Source organism: Notothenia coriiceps, unplaced genomic scaffold (assembly GCF_000735185.1).
Source record: "Notothenia coriiceps isolate Sejong01 unplaced genomic scaffold, NC01 NC01_scaffold00003305, whole genome shotgun sequence".
Taxonomy (NCBI): Eukaryota; Metazoa; Chordata; class Actinopteri; order Perciformes; family Nototheniidae; genus Notothenia; species Notothenia coriiceps.
The window spans coordinates 350,046-369,674 of NW_011336006.1; the positions used below are offsets into that span (position 1 = coordinate 350,046).

Consider the following 19,629-nt stretch of genomic DNA (forward strand, 5'->3'; position numbering starts at 1 on the left):
TACAAGTACCTGGGAGTGCACTTAGGCAATGGACTGAACTGGAGGAGCAACACTGACGCTGTGTACAAGAAGGGGATGAGCAGACTCTATTTTCTGAGGAAGCTGAGATCCTTCAACGTGTGCAGCAAGATGCTGGAGATCTTCTACCAGTCTGTTGTGGCCAGTGCACTCTTCTTTGCTCCGGTCTGCTAGGGGGGCAGCATCAGAGCCGGTGACAACAGCAGAATCAATAAACTGATCAGGAAAGCTGGGTCTGTCATCGGAATCAAGCTGGACCCCTTTGAAGCTGTGGTGGAGAGGAGGACACTGAACAGGCTGTTGTCCATCATGGATAACCCCACCCATCCTCTCCACCTGCAGCTGGACAGTCAACGGAGCTCCTTCTCTAACAGACTGCTGCAGCTCCGCTGTCACAAGGACCGATACAGGAAAACATTCCTGCCCACTGCAATAACTAAGTACAATAAACCACCTCTGGCTGGCAGAGAACTGTCTCTGCTCCATAGTTTCTCTTGGAATAAAACTACATTGTACATTTATATAATCTGTTCAATATTTAATATTCCATCTGTCATATATGTATGTATATATTTATGTATAATACCTTGTTAACCCTGTAAAGCCCAAATATAGTAGTAATGTAACTGTACATATTTTACAAACACTACAAATTAAAATATTATGTCAAGAGTGAATCAAAAATGTTTCTAATTTTTAAGTTATTGGAAATTCTATAAATATATATGTATTCACCTGTGGCAGACAACATCCTTTTATTTGTATGTCTTTCGCCCATCTATCTGTTTCAGCAAGAGCAGCAGGGTAGCTTATTACTCCAGGTGTAAGTTTTGTTATATTTCACATCATCAATCAAAATGTGTAAAGTAACTACAGATAGTAAATAAATGTAGTGGAGAACAAGTACCCTTTCCATCTCTGAATAATAGAAGTAGTAGAAGAGTAGAAGTACAAATTAGGCCTACTTGAGTGAATGTAGGCCTACTTAGTTAGGCCTACTTTACACCACTGCTGATTATTTCTTATCTTGTATTTATCAATGCATTTATAGATTTAAATACGGATGTGTTTTGTGATATATTTTTGTCCATTATGAGAGTGATAAAAAAAACATTGATAATATTCACCTGGTTGTTTGAGAAAACCGCACCAGTCAGCAAATCTGTACACGACATACGGGTTTGATCAGATGTCATGTGACCTACACTCAGCCATCTTGTGGAAAGCGAGAGAGAGAGAGAGAGAGAGAGAGAGCCACACAACTCGCATACAAACCTTGTGCTGTCAGAACAAGCAGAGGTAAGACAGCCAAAGTTTAATACACTAACGAAGGAAAATCGTATATTTCGGTAAAGCTCCATGTCAGAGAGTCATATTGTGACGAGCTGTGGTGCTTGGGATTGTTGTTAAACCAACATGTTTGCTTGGCCTCGCAGCACCGGGGTCCAGTGACTCAGTATGCCGCGTCCGGACCGAGTGAAGTGCGGGATGGTTAGAGGAGGAAATGTTGTTGTGGATCCAGGCTGCGCGAAGGCCGCGTGTAGCTAGTTAGCCCAACTGTTAGCATGCTAGCATTGAGGATAGGGATTAACTCCTGTGTAAAATCAGTGTTGCCTTGTTCATTTACGTAGACCATATGACAATGCGTTTTTCCTTATGGGTAACACATGTATTTCAGTGCATTATGTCTCATCTCCACGTATGACACGCACACATTAGCTACGTTGGGATATAAAGCTTATTGCTAGCTGGCGAAATGCAGAGGGCTAGCTAATGCGCTAGCATAACTACCGTTGGCTAACAGGAATACCCTGGTGTGGCACATGCAAGTAGAAAGTAACACAACTCTACTGACAACATTCAACATAACTATTAATCCACGGTCAACCTTTATACGATAGGAAATGTGTTGGCTAATGTCAGTTACGTTCGTCTTGTGTAAAGCTACATTACCCATGTTAGCTGTGCATTGGACTGGTTAGCTTGCTATTTTAGCTAACGTTAGTGATGATTTACACTTAACCTTCCCGATTGACTATTTCGGATCTTTCCAACTTTAACATGCATCAGTAGTGTTAACCAGAGTTAGCCACAATGTACTGTACGGTGAGTCAGTGTGACTCACGGTATTTAGCTGTGTGTTTGATTTGCGTTAACGTTACACGATGTACAGAAAGTGTTAGTTAACAATCGGGACAGCTTTGAAGGAACACAGGGATCTGTCACCTTTTTCGCTGATTCAATCCATATGCCTTTTTTAAAAGTCACAACCAAACTTTTAAAGGGTATTTTTGTTTTGAACGGATTGGGTAGTTTGCGAGATAGGATCAAAAGTAATTTCTTCAAGTCGTATCTTTTTTATTCATTTAAACTTTTGTTTGTATACTGTATTTTATCAATGGTGCATGTGCAAGTCGTGTAGGGAAATTGTCACAAATGCTTGTAACTTCAATGTAGTCATTGTATTTATTGCTTTAACCACCAAGTTACACGTGGCTTATCCTGGCTTCCATATGGTCAGTGTGTGTACTGTCGCCGTTTGTGCCCGATATTTGAACAAGCTTTGCTAAGTCATAACTCATTGTTTTCCAGTCAAAGTATGAAGGAAAAGTCTTGGTAATGGATACACATATATAAAAGAACTTCAAATCCTATTGGCAAAAAACATTTTTTGTAGTGGTTTATTTCCTAAAGGCTGCATTAGTTGTCAGTTACAGGTGTCCAGGCCCTCTTTGCAGACTGGGAGACTTCCTAAAATAGCTTTAGCAGATTGAAATTGTACACTGCTAGTGGGATGGGCTATATATCCTGAGGAGTTTTAATTCTTTAAAGCTGGTAACAAAACCTTACATCTGTTTCCAAATTATATTGAACAGAATTTTTCTATGGTAAATTAGTTGTGATAAATAATTGATTATGAAAAACCGTTATCGTAAAACAACATGGTTTACATTGTATTTTTGTAGATAGTTATTGATTGCAAGACAACACTGCAGTTAAAATGGACAATAACCTAATCTAGTTTTCCTTATATGAAAAAGATGCAAATGATTTTTTTTCAATGGTAATACATGTGCATCCCTAAAACCACAGACTACTGAATTGTTAGTAAATGTTTGTTTAACAAAACAAGTTACATCATCTGTAGGATTTTTATTTTCTGTGCGATTCTTAGGTAAATTATTTACAGTGACAATGTGTACATTTAATTTCCAACCGTAGTACTGCTATACTATAATGATACTAAGTGGCACTAATCCCTTTTCTTCTTTTTATATCTGTAGAACTTCGAGGAAGAATGGCCGAAACCCAGACACTTAACTTTGGACCAGAATGGTAAATGAACTGGCATAAATTCATGATTGGTCAGAATGAAATGATTTGGAAGTTGTGAAACTGGTTTTATGTAAAGTCATACATGTTCAGACATGTCTAGTGCCACCTCAGCTTTTTAAGTGTTTTCTGCTCTTCTTATGTCCCTTCTGCTTTTACCACCCTTTCTCCTCCTCTCTTTTGCAGGCTCCGTGCCTTGTCTGGAGGGGGGAGCAGCGGTATTGGTGGTGGTGGTGGAGGAGGCGGCTGTGGGGTTGTCTCTCCACCCCTCTCACCTGCATTGCCAAAGTATAAACTCGCAGAATATCGCTACGGAAGAGAAGAAATGTTAGCACTTTATGTAGAGGATGACAAGGTTGGTAGGCCTCCAGGTTATATTAATTATTATATAATTAAATAACTTGTCAAAGTTGTATTCCTGCCAGGATTAGATATTCATTCTCCTTGTTTTCGTCTAATTGTTTTTCTCTGCCAGATCCCCTTAGACCTTCACGATAAAGAGTTCCTGCCCATATTGCAAGAGGAGCCCTTGCCGCCCCTGGCACTCGTGTCTTTTACAGAGGAGGAACAGGTAGGTGTTCTTTAACCAGGTCTTTATCTAGGTCAGAGATCAGAAACAGTACCAGACCAAGATACATATCATACTGCCCTCAGGCTAGTTGGCTTCTTATTGTCATTTCTCAGATTTGAGTTTGGCAATCTGGTTATAAAATAATGAGCAGTCACAAAGCAGAAAGTTAAGAGTGTATCTTTTGTCCCACTATCCCCCCCCCCTCTTTTGTGTTTGCAGAGAAATTTTTCCATGTCTGTAAACAGTTCAGCTGTACTCCGGCTGACAGGGCGTGGAAGCGGTCCGATAGTAGGGGCACCAAGAGGCCGAAGTACCTCAAGGGGTAGAGGTAAGAATTTAATTAAGATCATACCAGGATGTTTCATGTTTCCTTGCTCTTTTCAAGGATACAAAGCCATTTTGCTATTTTGCCTATGCAGTTTCAGAAGTCACAACAAGCACAGATATTTAGGAAGCCTTTGAAGACTCCTACCAGCTGGGACAAGGAGTGTAATATTAGCACTCTGTAGGTATTGTGCCTGATCAGCACACACTGCTGCAGCTGCTTGAATTGCTGATATGTCTAAAACATGGAGAAACCTGTTTGAGTTCAGTCTGATGGTATCAAGAACACACACATTCAGACACCGTATTCCTCCTCAAATCAGTTTAAGCTGCATTCTGTATTTTACAGTGCTCTTCATGCTGCTAAATCTGAATGCTCAACCAACACCCCAACTCTAAAGTACTGTCAATTCTGTCACTTGTTAGCCTCGGCCGTTTTTAAAATGCATAAAAGAATAATTTGACCAGTGGGGTATTTACTAAAGTATGTTATGTTGTAGAACAAAACATGAAAACACGTATTTGGCTTTTGTAAACCACAGACCTTACTTCAGCCATCTAATAAAATGCATTGACTTGAATACAAGCAAACCAGCAATGTTAAAATGCTGACTCATTTCTGGGTTTTAGGACTCATTCCTGCACCACTCCTTTTCTTCACTTTAAATCTACCGTAATTTTCGGACTATAAGGCGCACCTGAATATAAGCCGCAGCAGCTAAATTGAATGATGTGTACATATATAAGCCGCACTGGACTATAAGCCGCAGGTGTTTTAATGTTTAATTACCATATGTAAGGGTTCGTGCACAGAGGGGATTGTCGGGAAAGAGATGGCTGTTTGAGGAAGCTCCCATTTATTAACATTTCAACAAACAAGTTGCATATTTGCATAACGTATTCAAGTGTTACCATTTAGTGCAATAGTAGCTACAGAACATGTACTGTGCTGTGTAAACTGTACTGTATCACATAGCGTTTCAGACACACAAACTTTTCAACTTTCAAACTTAAACGGTGCGCTCCCAGCGCACGTACCGGCAGTGATCTACAGCAGTGGTTTTCAACCAGTGGTACGGGGACAAACTGTCTCGCTCTCGTAATGTCTGTCTGTCTTGCTCTCGTTCTGTCTCTCGGTTCCACTTTTACTTTTGCGCGCTACCTGTCTCACTCTTTTCCGGCCTCCAGCTTTTCCTGCTGGAGCCCGCCGCTTAAAGGTGGGGGGCGCGGACCGGCCATAGAGCCCATAGAGTTAAAGGTGGTGGCCGTGAGCTGTAAATATCCATAGATTAGCCGCACCGTTATATAAGCCGCAGCGTCGAAAAATGGGGAAAAAAGCGCGGCTTATAGTCCGAAAATTACGGTAGTTCTCTTTACTGTTTATTGTGCATCCTTGTATAAATATGGAAAAGTACAGCATTATTTGATTTTGTGCATGGATCATGGTATTTCAGCTATATATTTATGCATATTATTATAAAGTGAATCCACCCAATACTACTGGCTGCAGAAGATGCTATAGACTTTCTGATGTGGAAAATCTACATATGTCTTGTGCGACCCCCTGCTGATGTTTGAACTGAATTTGGTCCTTTGACCACATGTTGAATATCCCACCTAAAGACTAGTTCATGCTAAGCAGTCACACCTAGTCAGTAGCTAATTAACCCTCTTAAGGTCACGTTAACTCACGTCAACCTGTGGTTGTCCTCAGGCCGGGGAAGAGGAGATGGAGGGTTTTACCAAAGAAGTTTTGATGATGTGGAAGGTTTTGGTCGTGGAGCGAGGGAGATGCATCGCTCCCAAAGCTGGGAAGAAAGGTATGAAGATGCTCATTTGTGGTGTTACGTTTAAAATAAATAGTTTTAACCGTATGCAAATGCTCAATCAATATGTTTGTAATGAGCTTACATAATGTGTTTTAATTATCTCACCAGGGGAGAAAGAAGGTTTGAAAAACCAGGTCGAAAAGACCCAGGTCAGTGTTAAATTCTGTTATTATCACTAATAATCAATACATGATTTATTCATTGACAAAAGCACTCACTTATCTACTTGTTGCTCTCTCTCCTCAGTTGAAGTTGTTCCAGGACATTTTCCGATGATTCCCGGTAAGTTTGCTTTTGTTTAAAATTGACCAGTGGTTTCAGATTTCTTAACTAAGTGTAAACGGCTGTGGTTGAGAATAACAGTGACAGCTTTACTTTGAACTAACCCTCTACCCACTACTCTCTGCAGTCCGAGTCAACTATGAAGACGGTGTAACCGGCCTACCGAGGAAGCAAGACTTCACACGTTCAGAGAGTGAGAACTGGCGTTCTGCTCAGAATGGTGAGGATGATGAGGGGGGCTGGTGCCCGGCGGGGTTTCGATCGGAGAGTGAGCGGTGGTGCCCCCCGAGCCCAGGTGGGGGCAGTACTGACCCTTTAACCAATATCTCTTTATTAAAAAAAAGAAGCTTTATGTTGACCTGCTGTGTTTGTTCTTTAGTTAGCTACTGATTAGGGTGCAGTCTGTAAACTGTTGTAGGGGCTGTCAAATTATTTCAGCGCGCGACAGAATATATTCGTACCTCCTGCTAACTGAAGGGGTATTTTCAAGCACAACTTCTTCTTGTGTATGATGGAAAGTTTGTCAGCGTGGATATACTTCAACTAATGGCACATGTTTTATGGAAATAGAATCATTCAATGCAGGCCTAATTGTTGCCATCTTCATGAAGCAACTGTAGATTTGGGGATTATGATTGTTTCAAAATGCTACCTATTTGTCTTTTCAGCGGAAGGGCCTCGGTCGGCAGGGTGGCGGGAACTCCCAGATCAGCGTCGTCGTTTCCCATTCGATGCCAGAGAAGACGAGCGCGGCTACAGGAGGCCGCGATCAGGCAGCGGCAGCCTGGACGACGACAGCCTGCCAGAGTGGTGTCTGGAGGACGCAGACGAGGAGGCGGGCACCTTCGACTCATCGGGGGCTTTTCTCTCACTCAAGGTTAGAGGACACCTGAGAAGAAATCAATGAGTTTCTTTTGAATGAAGTATTGATTTGCTATTTATTCACACAAATGGCTCGTCCACACTATTACGGAGCAGATCATCTCTTTGGGGCCAAGTCTGAATGTTCTTTGGGATACTAGTTTTGTAGTTGCTGTCATTGTGTTCTTTTTGTGTATTCAGAAAGCTTCCAAGGAGCCAATTCTGGAGGAGGGAGAGCTGGACTTCAAACCCTTGGAAGAGTGTGAAGAAGGCCTGGAAGAGGACGACTGTCAGCTCAAAGGGACCAAAGATATTGAAACGGATGCAGAACGAAAAGGTCAGATATGTTGTTTTTCCTTACACATGGTTTCACTCCGGCGCATCAGCCCAATACAGCAGGGATTTGCATTTCCATTGCACTAAGGCTACCTGCTTCAAGGTGTGTCTTTAACTCCAATCTTTCCTTTTCATTTCCATTGAAGCCATCTAAATATAAGTAACTTTGTTTTTGAAAGGCTTTTAATATGAATATCATATGAAATTCAGAAACTCCCTCAGCAGTAACTTTACAACACTGTTGTCATAATGAAGGTGAAATCAAATGTGATCCAGATATTTAAATGTACAAGCAAGGATTTAGAAGATCATTGCAAATCCTAACCACAGAGATTTGGTATGAAGCTACAAAACACCTCTCTGTGACTCAAATAGCTATGTCCTCATGTTTATTGTTTAGTAATGCAACATCATCCCTCAAGAGAACTCACATCTTTTTTTAGACAAGGCCTCCATCGCATTACTATAAATCTTTTTTTCGTTTTTTTAATATATAGAGTATTCGAGAGCATCAGAGGAGGCGTTACCTGCAGCCCCTCCGGTCTCTGAGCCTCAGTCTCGGTCCCTGATCCAGCCAAACAGAACAGAAGAGTCTGAGAGGCCGATTGAACGGCAGTCACCGCTGGAGCTGCCCCCAGAGAACTGCAAAGCCCCCCTGCACGTCCCCATGTCCAATAGCATGCGTGAATCCCTACCCATGAACCACATTTCTACAACCCTTGCAGGTGGGATTCGAGTCTTACATTTCCCCTTTTTTAAAATGACTTTTTTTTCTTTACCATTTATCCACACCTACCAAGAAAACCACCTAATATCTAACTCATGCTGTTTTTGCAGAAGTATCTGCTCCATCACCCAGCGTCCAGCTATCGCAAAAGCACATGGTGGTCCCCGCGGCGATGAAACATCCTTTGTCCTTCTCCTCGAGTTTAATGGCACCTATTGGCAGGCCCACGGCTGTGTCACACGACACAGATGAAGACGAGAGACTCAAACACTTTGAGCAGGTCAGTTGGCACATCTAACATGAAAATCTGTCAAAATCAGACTAGCCTGTATTCCACAAACAGTAGTGAGATATCTCCAACTGAATCGAAGGATCTCTTAAAATCATGTACTTATCGAAAAGGTTATTTTGTGAATAATAAGAGGCGTGGCTAATCTTTATTTTTGCATACTGTGATATGTGATACATTCCATAGAAGACCATAACACAATAAAGACAACCCGTGTCCACTAACACTCCAAACACCAGCAGCCATGTTATGTTTGGTCCTAACCCTTTTTTGGGGACGGGTATCTAATTTATTTTCTAAAATGTTGTCTTTCCCCCATGTTTGACCAGGAGGCAGAGAAGATGGTAGCATACCTTCAGGATAGTGTGGTGGATGATGACAGACTTACAGTAAAGACTTCAGAGAAGCCCAAACCTGTAGGCCTTCCGCTCACCAACGAGGCCGCTCTCAAATGGTTCTACAAAGACCCCCAAGGGGAGATACAGGGTGAGAGATTTGATGTGCTCAAAATGGAACCGACATTCTGTATATTTCTTTTCACAACAGCTGCAATGCCACGCCTTAATCTCTTCTGCTGCTTTTTTTGTTCTCTCTCAGGACCATTCAGCAACCCAGAGATGACGGAGTGGTTTCAGGCCGGTTACTTCACCATGTCTCTCTTGGTCAAAAGAGGGTGTGACGAGGTGTTTCAAGCACTGGGGGACATAATAAAGATATGGGGGAGAGTACCGTTCACACCTGGCCCAGCACCACCTCCTCTACAGGTAAATGTTTGATATGTGTCCGGTTTCATTCACTATGTCCAAAGGTTTGCTTTGTTCTCAGCACTAGTTGCCAGTACTAGCCAGCAGGGGGTGTGATAGTCCACACTTTTTGCCAGTAAAATGTGTCGGGGTAATATTTCATGTACTTTTAAGACCCTTCCTCTCTTCACTTCACTTGATGCATTTTGTAAACGTTTGTTGTGATGCAATTGAGATGTTCTCTTTGAGGTGGCAACATTTACAGCTTGCAGATATAACTGCTTTCTGTTTTCTAAAGTAATTTAGTGTCTGTGTCCTCGATCCTTTTAACGATATTGGCACCCAAAGTTAAACTACTGCACACTGTAATCCTTTGTTAGCATGATCTCCATAGCAACACGGTCAAACCGATTGGTTTATTGAAGATGAAATCACTCCGTTTGAAAATTATATTTAGTAGTGGCAATTGTAGCCTTGGTTGAATGGGAAAAGGCCACTATTAGCTTTTAGCACATTTGGATATGCAGTTCTAAACTTGTTTGTTTCTATCTACCTTTTGCTGTTAACGGCTATGATTGATCCTGTCTTATGTAATGCAGGCTGAAGGTGATCAGGAGAGGTTGAAGAGGCAGCAGGAGCTCACTGCTCTCAACCTCTACCAGTTACAGCAGCTCCAATATCAATACCTCCTCAGGTACACCACTCACATCTAACCCGACTGCTTTTGTTTCATTCTGACGATAACAAATACACACGCCTTAAACTACTTCACTTCCTGGACTTAATACAGGAATAGAGTTGATCCATGCTTCATGAATCAAAATTGCCGCATAATACAATTGTAAATGATATATTACTACAACTAAATCACATGAATGCATATAGGAACTGAACATACAGTACATTATTTGTCTATAATCATGTAAACGTTTGTCTCAATGATCTCATCCATTTGTCCTCCAATGTTCAGGCAGCAGTATGCTCAGGCGCTGGCTCAGCAGAAAACTCTGAACTCGGCTCCTCTTCAACAGCAGCAGCAACACCAACAGCAGATCAACCTGCTTCTACAGCAATACCAGACCCTCAAGCTGAGGTTGGTACCCTACCTCTTAATGCATCTGCACCTGTGGTTAAGTGATTAGAAATCTTGCCTTACATGTATTATTAGGGCTTGGACATCATCATGTACATCATTTTGCATAATGGGCTGTAAGAAGTGTTGCTGCACTCGTTCAAATCGTTGAGTCATTTAGACGGAGCCCAACAATGTGGCTCTGTAAATTGGAAATGGCTTATCACAGTAGTACAACTGTAATGCACGAACACTTGTGAAAGGGAAAGCATTAGGAGAGTATTGTCAATATGATATATTAAGAGTATCCAGTGCATGACATTAAGGATTTTGGGAGATGGCCCTGTGGGCCATCTAAGCTAATTTACAGATGGCCCTGAGCCCAATAGAGATTGCCCTGAAAAATGCGCGCGGACGAAATGACGCACGAAGGGTTTGGGGGGCCTCCCCCTAGAACATTTAGATTTTTGCAGGTCTTAGATGCTGTCTGGTGCATTCTATAGTCTGAATTATAAGATGAACCACCACAATATTACATTTTCAATTGTATTCTTCAGTTCACTTGTTTGTGTTTGCTCGCTTGCATGCCCTGCATAGCTATAATAAATACTTAAGTTGTTGGTCAAGACACTTTCCATCTGTTGAAGGCAAATGCCTTCCCAGATGTAAAAAAGTAGAAAACATTACATGCAGCTATAACTGCCAAAACAAACATTATTTACGCTATTATGGCCCCTGTTAAAAATGTTTGTAATGTTATCTACTGTAAGTTGGTCGAAGGAATGCCTCCTCATCCAGAAGCTGACCGACAGCCGATGTGCATCCGCCGAAGCACACACAATGGCGACGTCAGAGTTCCCGTTAGCAGCAAATCTAAATCTCTTTGGTCAAAATAATTTCGCCTGGAGCGCCGGAAGTACCGCTTCAGGGTTGCGCCACTGATTGGTGACAGACAAGAAGGATATGCTGACAGACAAAGAGTAGGGTCCCATTCCTAACATGTGCTACGAACTTCAATGTGGAGAAAGATTATGGTGCTGTATGGATTGATGTGCGTGATCCTGTTGGTAATGCCCTCGGGGTTCCCGTAGGCATGTAAACAAATGCATATGCTAGCGGCTATACTTTTGTGGCCTCACCGGTTGCATAGCGACACTTGATTTTTAGGTCACGTTTCTTTAATAAGCAGTGTCATATCATTAGCTAGAACTAGGTCGGATCTGATCGATATGGACATTAAACGCGAAGTGAAGTCTAATCTGACGGGAGAGGAGATCAGCTGGTGCTGACGACGTCGACACGCGCGCTGCATGATCACATGCAGCGGTGAGCGAACCAAAACACACCACTTCAGGTTTAGAATATCCACACGTAGCTATTTTAATCTACCTCTCCAACTACCGTAACTAGTATTAGATATGTTTAGTTTTCTGGTTGGGTTACTTCCTTACTGGATCCGCGAGCTGAATGGATACTGGCATAATAGATTGCCCGATCGGGCAACCAGCAGGTTGAGCCTTCATGCCCGAGCTAAATATAGATGGCCGGGGCCATCGGGCAGTCCTTTATGTCGAGCCCTTTGGTATCAACACATTTTTTTTTAGTGACGAGGAATTCACTTAAAATGGGCCCAAATGTTCATCTCCCATGTTTAAATAAAGACAATTTCTCCATTGTCAGGAAAGGGTTCTTGACAAACTGGACTAAATCATTTTTTTAGATGGACGTATTTAATATTTATCTAAAATAATCTTCTTTCAAATGGGTTGATCATAAGGGAGGTCTGAAAAAGAGTCACATAATGCCTTTTAAGTTGGCAGCCTTCTTTATGAACATGTTTTTCGAGCGTCGGAAGCCCCTCCCTCCTGTGACCCGCCCCCCGTCCTGTACCCGATACTGGTCTGTTTGGGAAATGCAGAATCGTCCTCTCAGGCTTCCTGTACACCAACGTTCAACAAGTGCCCAACAGTGGTTTCGCCTTGAATATTATAATATCGTTTTCTTCTTTCTAATCGCATGAGAGCCAATAAGAATGATGTCGTGTTACAGCAGGTGCAATGCCTCATGTTGTTCGTTAAAGGTGGGTAGTGTAGGTTCGCGGTTTGGTTTTAATTCGATCCCTTTTTTGTATTGTGTTGTTTTGGTTCCTTCGTGTATGTGTGTTGTAAGTCAAAGTTGTTATGTTCCTGCGTCGTTGTATGTAATATATTGTCTATATTTTTTTTTTTTTCATATTGTGAGTGTTCCTCCGATCCTCCTAGGTGGAGAAGTGCCCTACTTGTGGGCGGTTGGGTGTGTGGTGTGGGTGTGGGTGGTGGATTTTTGGTCTGTGGGGGTGTGTTGTCGTTTTTTAGATACAACTTTACTCTTCTCCCTGTAAGGCTATGTGTGTCGCTTGGTCTTGTGTTTGGTTTCGTACGCTAGGGAAGTCTACACTTTGCAGGCGGCGAAAGGAACTCCCACCAGCTCCTTTGCCCTCCAACTGGAGGGATGTTCCTTTTTCCTTTTCGTTTTGTAAGAGAGACTGGTTCAACCGCGAGTTAGGCAAACTCCTCCGCGGGATCTTCACCTCAAATTTTTATTGTTTTTTGGATGCCTTGCTCCGAGTTCATGGCGTCCCGAGCTGATAACGGCCCGTCCACACTACAGCTACCACAACTTCAACACATGGTTTCCAACGCGTCTGCCCATTCACTTTGAATGGGGATTGACGTCACGTTGCCTCGTTTTCCGCCGAACTGAATGTGGTAGCCGAGCGGAGCTTCTGGCGTTCAGGCTTCGCAGTTAAACAATGTTCACTTCTGGAAGCCGGAGAGCCAGCGTCAGCCAATCAAATCCGTTTATGAATCTGACAGTTCAAGCGCTAGCCAATCAAACCGCGTGCAAGCTGGGAGAGCCAGACCGCAGTTCATTTCCTCATATTCCAAACGAGAAATTACGGTAGCAAATCACCCGGTTCTTAACGACCACAACTATTTACCGGGATACAAACCGGAGGAAGCAGGCATGGAGGGAGGTGGCAGAGACAGTGGGTGAAACTGGTAGGTTTTCGCCTGTTTGGGGAGTTTATATAAAAAAAAATATATATATATATTAAAAAAAATCCCCGGGTTTTTTTGCTTTGTATGCCGGGGGCGGGACATTCATGTGATTGGTTGTTGGTCGCGGTGCTCGAATAAAATCCCCAAGCTTCAGACACGCCCACCTCCAAGATATTTTTGAAGCTATAGTGTGGACGGGCCGTAAGGGCCTCAAATGACGGCAAGACGCCCGCCTGGCGGAAACGCTGCTCATGATTGAATTATCTTGTTTTGGAATTTTTAAGGCTCAAAACTCTAGTTTCTTGTTTCGAAAGACAAGTTGAAGTATGAGTTAAGATATAGGATTGGTGGAAAATGTTCCCTACCATAATCATTTTCTTGTATCATCCCACAGTTGGAGTTGGAAAGGCGTGATTCAGAAATGAGAGCAAAAAGGGAGGAAGAGGAGAGGAAACGTCTAGAAGAGGCCCTGAGGGCGCGACAGGAGGAAGAACGCAAGTCCTTGGCAGAAGAGGAGCTGGCACGGCACAAACAGGTGGAGCTTTCTCACGATGTCAATCTGAAGGACTTCATTCCTTAGAGCTACTTCTTTATCCAGAGGCAACTTTCTGTGATGACTGACTGTGTTGTGATTCGTTAGGAGGAAGCATTAAGACGGGAGCGAGAGCAAGATGAGGCACAACGCAGGCAGAAAGAGGAAGAGGAGAGAATGGCACAAGAGGAAACTCTCCGTAGATTAGAAGAGAGGAGGAGGGAAGAGGAGGAGAGAAGGAAACGAGAAGAGTTCCTTCGCAAACAGGTAAAGAAAACATGTCACACACTTCCTACCTCCTTTCTGGATTGATGAAATCTCTCTAAATAGAAAGGTGTTCTCCTCTTCTCAGGAGGATGAGCGCAGAAAGCAGGAGGAACTAGAAGCACTGAGGAGGCGTGAGGAGGAGAAGCGAGCAGAGGAAGAGGCAGCAGCTGCTGCGGCTGTTTTAGCACAACAACAACTGGAGGAGCAGAAGAGGAGAGAGCAGGAGGCCCAGAGGCAGCAGGAGCAGCAGAGACAGAGGCAGCAGCAGCAGGAGGCGCTCAGGAGGCTGCAGCAGCAGCAGCAGCAGCAGCAGCTCGCACAGATGAAGGTAACGGCACAGAGGATGCAAAATGGACAGTTCAAAATATAAACAAGGTCATTAAATAAATCGTCCTGCTCTGCAGCTTCCGTCCTCCTCAAAGTGGGGCCAGCAGTCGTCGGTCAGCGCTGTGAACCAGAACCAGAGCGCCCTGTCGCTGGCAGAGATCCAGAAACTGGAAGAGGAGAGAGAACGACAGACGCGAGAAGAGGTAAAGACGGCAGCCATTTCCTTTTCATCTCTCCAAGTGTTGTTTTTACGCACACTAACTCGTGTCCTATTTATCCCTCCTCCCCCCCACAGCAGCGACGCCAGCAGCAGGAGATGCTGAAGCTCCAGCAGCAGCAGGCCCTGCATCTGGCTCAGCAGCCCCAGGCCAAGATGTCTAGCTGGGGCAGTGTGGCCACACAGCCGGCTGCCACCAAGTCGCTGCTGGAGATTCAGAGGGAGGAAGCCCAGCAGATGAAACAGCGGCAGGAGCAGCCGCCACCACAGCCACAGCAGCAACAGCAGCAACAACAACAACAACAACAGCAGCCACAGCAGCAGCCGCAACCACAGCCCATCGTCCCACAGCAGAGCCGCAGTCAAAACAAAACTGTAAGAGACCAATTTTGCACTTTTGTCTTATCAGCTAAAGGAGGGTATAACAAATGTACGTGTCCAAAATATTTATTTTGTAACTAACGTTTGGTCATGAAAGCTTGGTTACTCTGAGCAGCTTCTTAATATAAGAAATAGCTGCTTAAGAGACAGAATAGCCAATATTTCACTACACAAATCTGATAGAAATTCAAATGATCATCAAAAAGATTTAATATTTTTAATAACCAAGTATTTTGCAAAATAAATAAAAGGGCCAGAGGCCAGCCTAACATTTATCCTCATATCTTTTTGTAATAGATCATTATTTCAGGATTTATTTGAATACAAATGCCAGACTTAGGAAAGGAACACCTTGGGTTTAAAGAAATTGTGATGTGCATTTTGTTACGTTTGTATGAGCCAATCACTGTCGGTAACATTGCCTTGCTCTCTTCACAGACGTCGTCTCTGAGTAGCTCAGTTTGGGGCTCCATGAACACGAGCCCCTCCACTAACTGGGGCTCGGACTCCAGCAGCATCTGGGGCGACACAAACAACTCTAACTTGGGCTTCTGGGATGAGGCTGTGAAAGAGGCCGTGCAGCAACCGCCTCCAACCAAGAAAGCCAGCACGCAGAAAAACAACAAAGGCAACGCCAACCTCAGGTATTTAATAAGAAGGCCAACAAGAACCTTTGTTAGTCACAACCTCCTGCATGACTAACCATGTATGGATATGAGTAATACACAGATCCTAATGACTTCTTTTTGTCTTCCTCCTGCCTTTTTGTGTACACGTTAAGTAACTCTGTGAGTGGGCGGGTCAATAAGAAAGCCGAAGAGGAGGAGGAGAAGTTGGTAAAGTTGTTTCAAGGGGTCAATAAGAGCCAGCAGGACTCCTTCATGCAATGGTGTGAGCAAACCCTGCACACCCTCAACACGGCCAACAATTTGGATGGTGAGACTTTCAAAATATACTTTCAACGGCAGTCCACCTACAACTATTGGAAAAACCATTCCTTGAAGCCAAACTCACAAATATTCTCCGTCTGTCTCCCTGCCAGTTCCCACGTTTGCTTCCTTCCTGAAAGAAGTGGACTCTCCGTATGAGGTGCACGACTACGTCCGGGCCTATCTGGGGGACACTCCCGAGGCCAAGGACTTTGCCAAGCAGTTCATCGAACGACGTGCCAAACAGAACGCTAACCAACAGAAACCGGCACCGCAGAACCAACAGCAAGCCCTCAAGCAGCAGCAGCAGCAGCAGCAGCAGCAGGTGAGCCAGACTGAAACTGATGGTCTTGTGTTCACAAATAGAGACGTCTGTCCCTCTTGCCGCCCCAAAAATAGATTGTACTATGGGATATTTCTGACTTGCATGATCAGAGCAACATACCTCTGACGTAGTTTTGCTGTCATTCTCCATCAGCCACAACTGTTATTTACATTTCACCCAGTGACTCCCTCCCTACGTCACCCCCTTGGATCAGCCCCAAAATATGTAATTGCGCCGCTTATTCCTTGTTACCTAATGGGAATGAAAACTAAACATGTCCATGTGTTCCTCTTGTATAAGCGATCTAGATGCGTATCATATACTTTGATAACGTGTTAACAGGGCAATATTTAGGTGTGTATCACTAATCTAATTTGCACCACAATGTTTCCGTTTTCTCCCGTGTCATCCAATGGCAGGAATGTTGTGTTTGTATTCATTGTACGATTAAATCACTCTCCATATAACTGGAATAATCATCAACCCAGCTCGGTCTATGTGAATAATCGTCATCATCATTTTTTGCTGCCACCACATTAAGTCAAGTGGTAACATCTCGCCCAGAGCTTCAGTCTTTTTAAATGTGCATGTCTGTCTGTCCAGCAGGATTCTGTATGGGGTGGATCATCGTCGGTGTATCAGTCCAACCATACGAGCGCCCAGCAGCAACGCTTTGAGACCGTCACCTCAGGGAAAAAGAAAAAGAAGCAGAAGATGGTCCGCGCAGACCCCAGCCTCCTAGGTAAGAGCTAACACCAGTGTGCTACGTCTGAAAAACCTGCCGACGTGTCATTGCTAACTCACTTTTTTTCTTGTTCAGGTTTTTCTGTGAATGCCTCATCTGAGAGACTGAATATGGGAGAGATTGAGACTTTGGAGGACTTTTAAGGGACTGCAGCCAAGCGAACCCCACTGACTGTTTCCGTTTTGAACAGCAGCCGTTTTACCCGAACCCCCTCTGACACTGCCCCCCCCGACTGCTTCCACAACATTCACCTTTTTATTTTCAGTTTCACATTTATCAGATGTACTCTGGTAATCCCTCTTTAAATTTCAGATTGTGAACCAACAGTCATCTCTTGAGGCAGGGTGTGTTTTTCCTTTGGCTTTCGGACCTATAATCTGATGACATGGACTGGAGCAAAGTGGCCAGTGAAACATCCGACCAGCCCAGAGCAACTTGACTTTCTGGAAAAAGTTTGCTGGAGCATCGATGTCTGTTGGGCTTCAGCTAGTAGTTCCCGGATCGTGTCCTAAAATTCAAAGTGACTTCAAATTACCAATTTGGCCTCCATTTAATAGGATTTTTTTTTTTTAAATGTGTGGATATATGGGAAGGGTGGTTGGGGTATAATGGGAAAGGTTAGAGATTATATCCTTTTGTTTTATTTATTGAAAGTTTTGTCCCTTCACTTTAATCCCCTCCTTCTCTTTCCCCTCCCTGTTTTCTGCTGGGTGTTCATGGGTAATGACGGCAAAAGTAGAGCCCAAGGATTCGTGGCCACTTATGTCCTGTTTTAAGGACATATCAAAAGTTCCAAGTAGTTATCTATTTCTTGTAAAATACTAGGCTGTTTAAAGAATAAACTTTCAATTCTGCATCTGTATTATAATATATGAAAAAGAACTGCTGGAGTCATACTTTTTTTTTTATTGTGGTATGAAACAATAAAACGGTCTTATGTGTGGGCTGTTCACACCTCTGTCTGAGCTATTCAGAAAACAACACACTTGTGCAGTATTCATTCAATTCACCCACACTCACTCTCACACTGACACATTTCAAAGAGTCGCAAAGGTATAGAGGAAATGAAAAGCTGTAAATAGAATAGATTGAAGCCAGCTATCAGCATTCACAGTGGTAATAGACTAAAGATCATTTAAATCCCTCGAAAAGAAATACTTTTTTAATGAGTAATTTTATGTAACATGCGTTGGTCACAGTGAATTGCTACATATATTCTGCTGACTGTTATTTCCATCTTTCAGTTATGTTTGTGTGAACAGACCCAATGCAGAAGATTAACTGCCAAATCAGTCCCTTGTTTTTTTTAGACAAATTGCTCTCTAGCTGAAAGACACCCTTGACTTAATTCCTGGATCACAAGTTAAAGCTAGTACATTATTTAAAGTACCATTGGGAATCTGTACCTCAATTTAATGGCAAATATTGTAATATATACTTCACTTCTTTTCTTATAACAGCTATAGTAATGTTCATGGGATGTAAGCTGACCGTTTCTGTAGCCTGAAGACAAGTTATTTAAATCCTACAACTTTAATATGTTTATCTGTCTCTTCTGAGCTCCCCAGCTTTTTAGAAATGCTATACTCATTTTGCAGGAGCACCCTTTTAAAAATATTGTTGCGTTAGCAGGGCTCTACCGAATACTTCAAACCTTGGAAACTTTCATAACTGACATTTAAATTCTGCGCAACTTCTTTCTTATTTGGTTATCAATTCTACTTAAATGTGGTTCTTTGCACAGGTGCAGATAAAGACTATGAATACTAATATCACAAGTTTTATATTACAGTTGTGGCTGAGTAGGATTGTTTCTCACTTGTGTAAACCAACAATTTCAATGAACTCTAAAGCATAGTACAGTACAAAAGTCGAAATCTATAGAAAAAGATAACCGGTATCTTTAACGACATTCACAAAATGTTATTTCTTATATATTGTCCTTCATTCTATATTTGTTGGCGTTAACCCTTTTAAAGGAAAATAAACACACGTTTCACTGCGCTCACCCTCTAGCTTGCCGCATGCACTGACGAGTTATGTTCATTTAAAAGTTAATTCCAAATACACACTTTTTAAAATGGCAACGGAAGATGACGACAGACATTTAAAGCTTTATTCCAACATCTAAATATAAGCTTTCAATGTAAAAAAGAAAGTGACATTCGGTTCAACCCAATGCGTCAGTTACGCTAATCCAATAATATAATGCATTCATTCTATATCTTGTTTTCTTTTGAAACTGCAAGTTTCTGCTACTAAAACCTTTTGGATTTGTGTTACTTTTAGATCTCAATACTTCCATCACTGCCATCTTTTCTTTGCTGAGACCTTTGTGATGTGACCTGGTCAAGGTCAGCGGTTGCCGAATGTTTACACCGAACACCCAGCTATGTAGCCGGAGTAGTGTGGAGTGGGTGGGCCCTGCGATGATGTCCTCACAAAGTCCACACTGTCCAGACAGTCCTGTGCACACCTAG

The 19,629-nt window shown here is 42.8% G+C and overlaps 1 protein-coding gene across 1 annotated transcript; it reads left to right on the forward strand.

The window, feature by feature from the left end:
- Positions 1-1,222: 1,222 nt before the first annotated feature.
- Positions 1,223-18,345, forward strand: gigyf2 (GRB10 interacting GYF protein 2). Its single transcript, XM_010766348.1, has 30 exons — positions 1,223-1,317; positions 3,303-3,354; positions 3,538-3,706; positions 3,827-3,922; positions 4,142-4,250; positions 5,961-6,066; positions 6,184-6,224; positions 6,322-6,357; positions 6,485-6,652; positions 7,026-7,234; positions 7,420-7,555; positions 8,052-8,279; positions 8,392-8,561; positions 8,900-9,056; positions 9,168-9,334; positions 9,913-10,007; positions 10,284-10,406; positions 12,230-12,353; positions 12,435-12,465; positions 12,647-12,710; positions 13,805-13,961; positions 14,067-14,225; positions 14,311-14,553; positions 14,630-14,755; positions 14,848-15,144; positions 15,589-15,794; positions 15,932-16,086; positions 16,193-16,404; positions 17,011-17,146; positions 17,225-18,345. The coding sequence occupies exons 2-30, from the start codon at positions 3,317-3,319 to the stop codon at positions 17,290-17,292; spliced, it is 4,026 nt and encodes a 1,341-aa protein (XP_010764650.1). The 5' UTR covers positions 1,223-1,317; positions 3,303-3,316; the 3' UTR covers positions 17,293-18,345.
- The last annotated feature ends 1,284 nt before the right edge of the window (positions 18,346-19,629 follow it).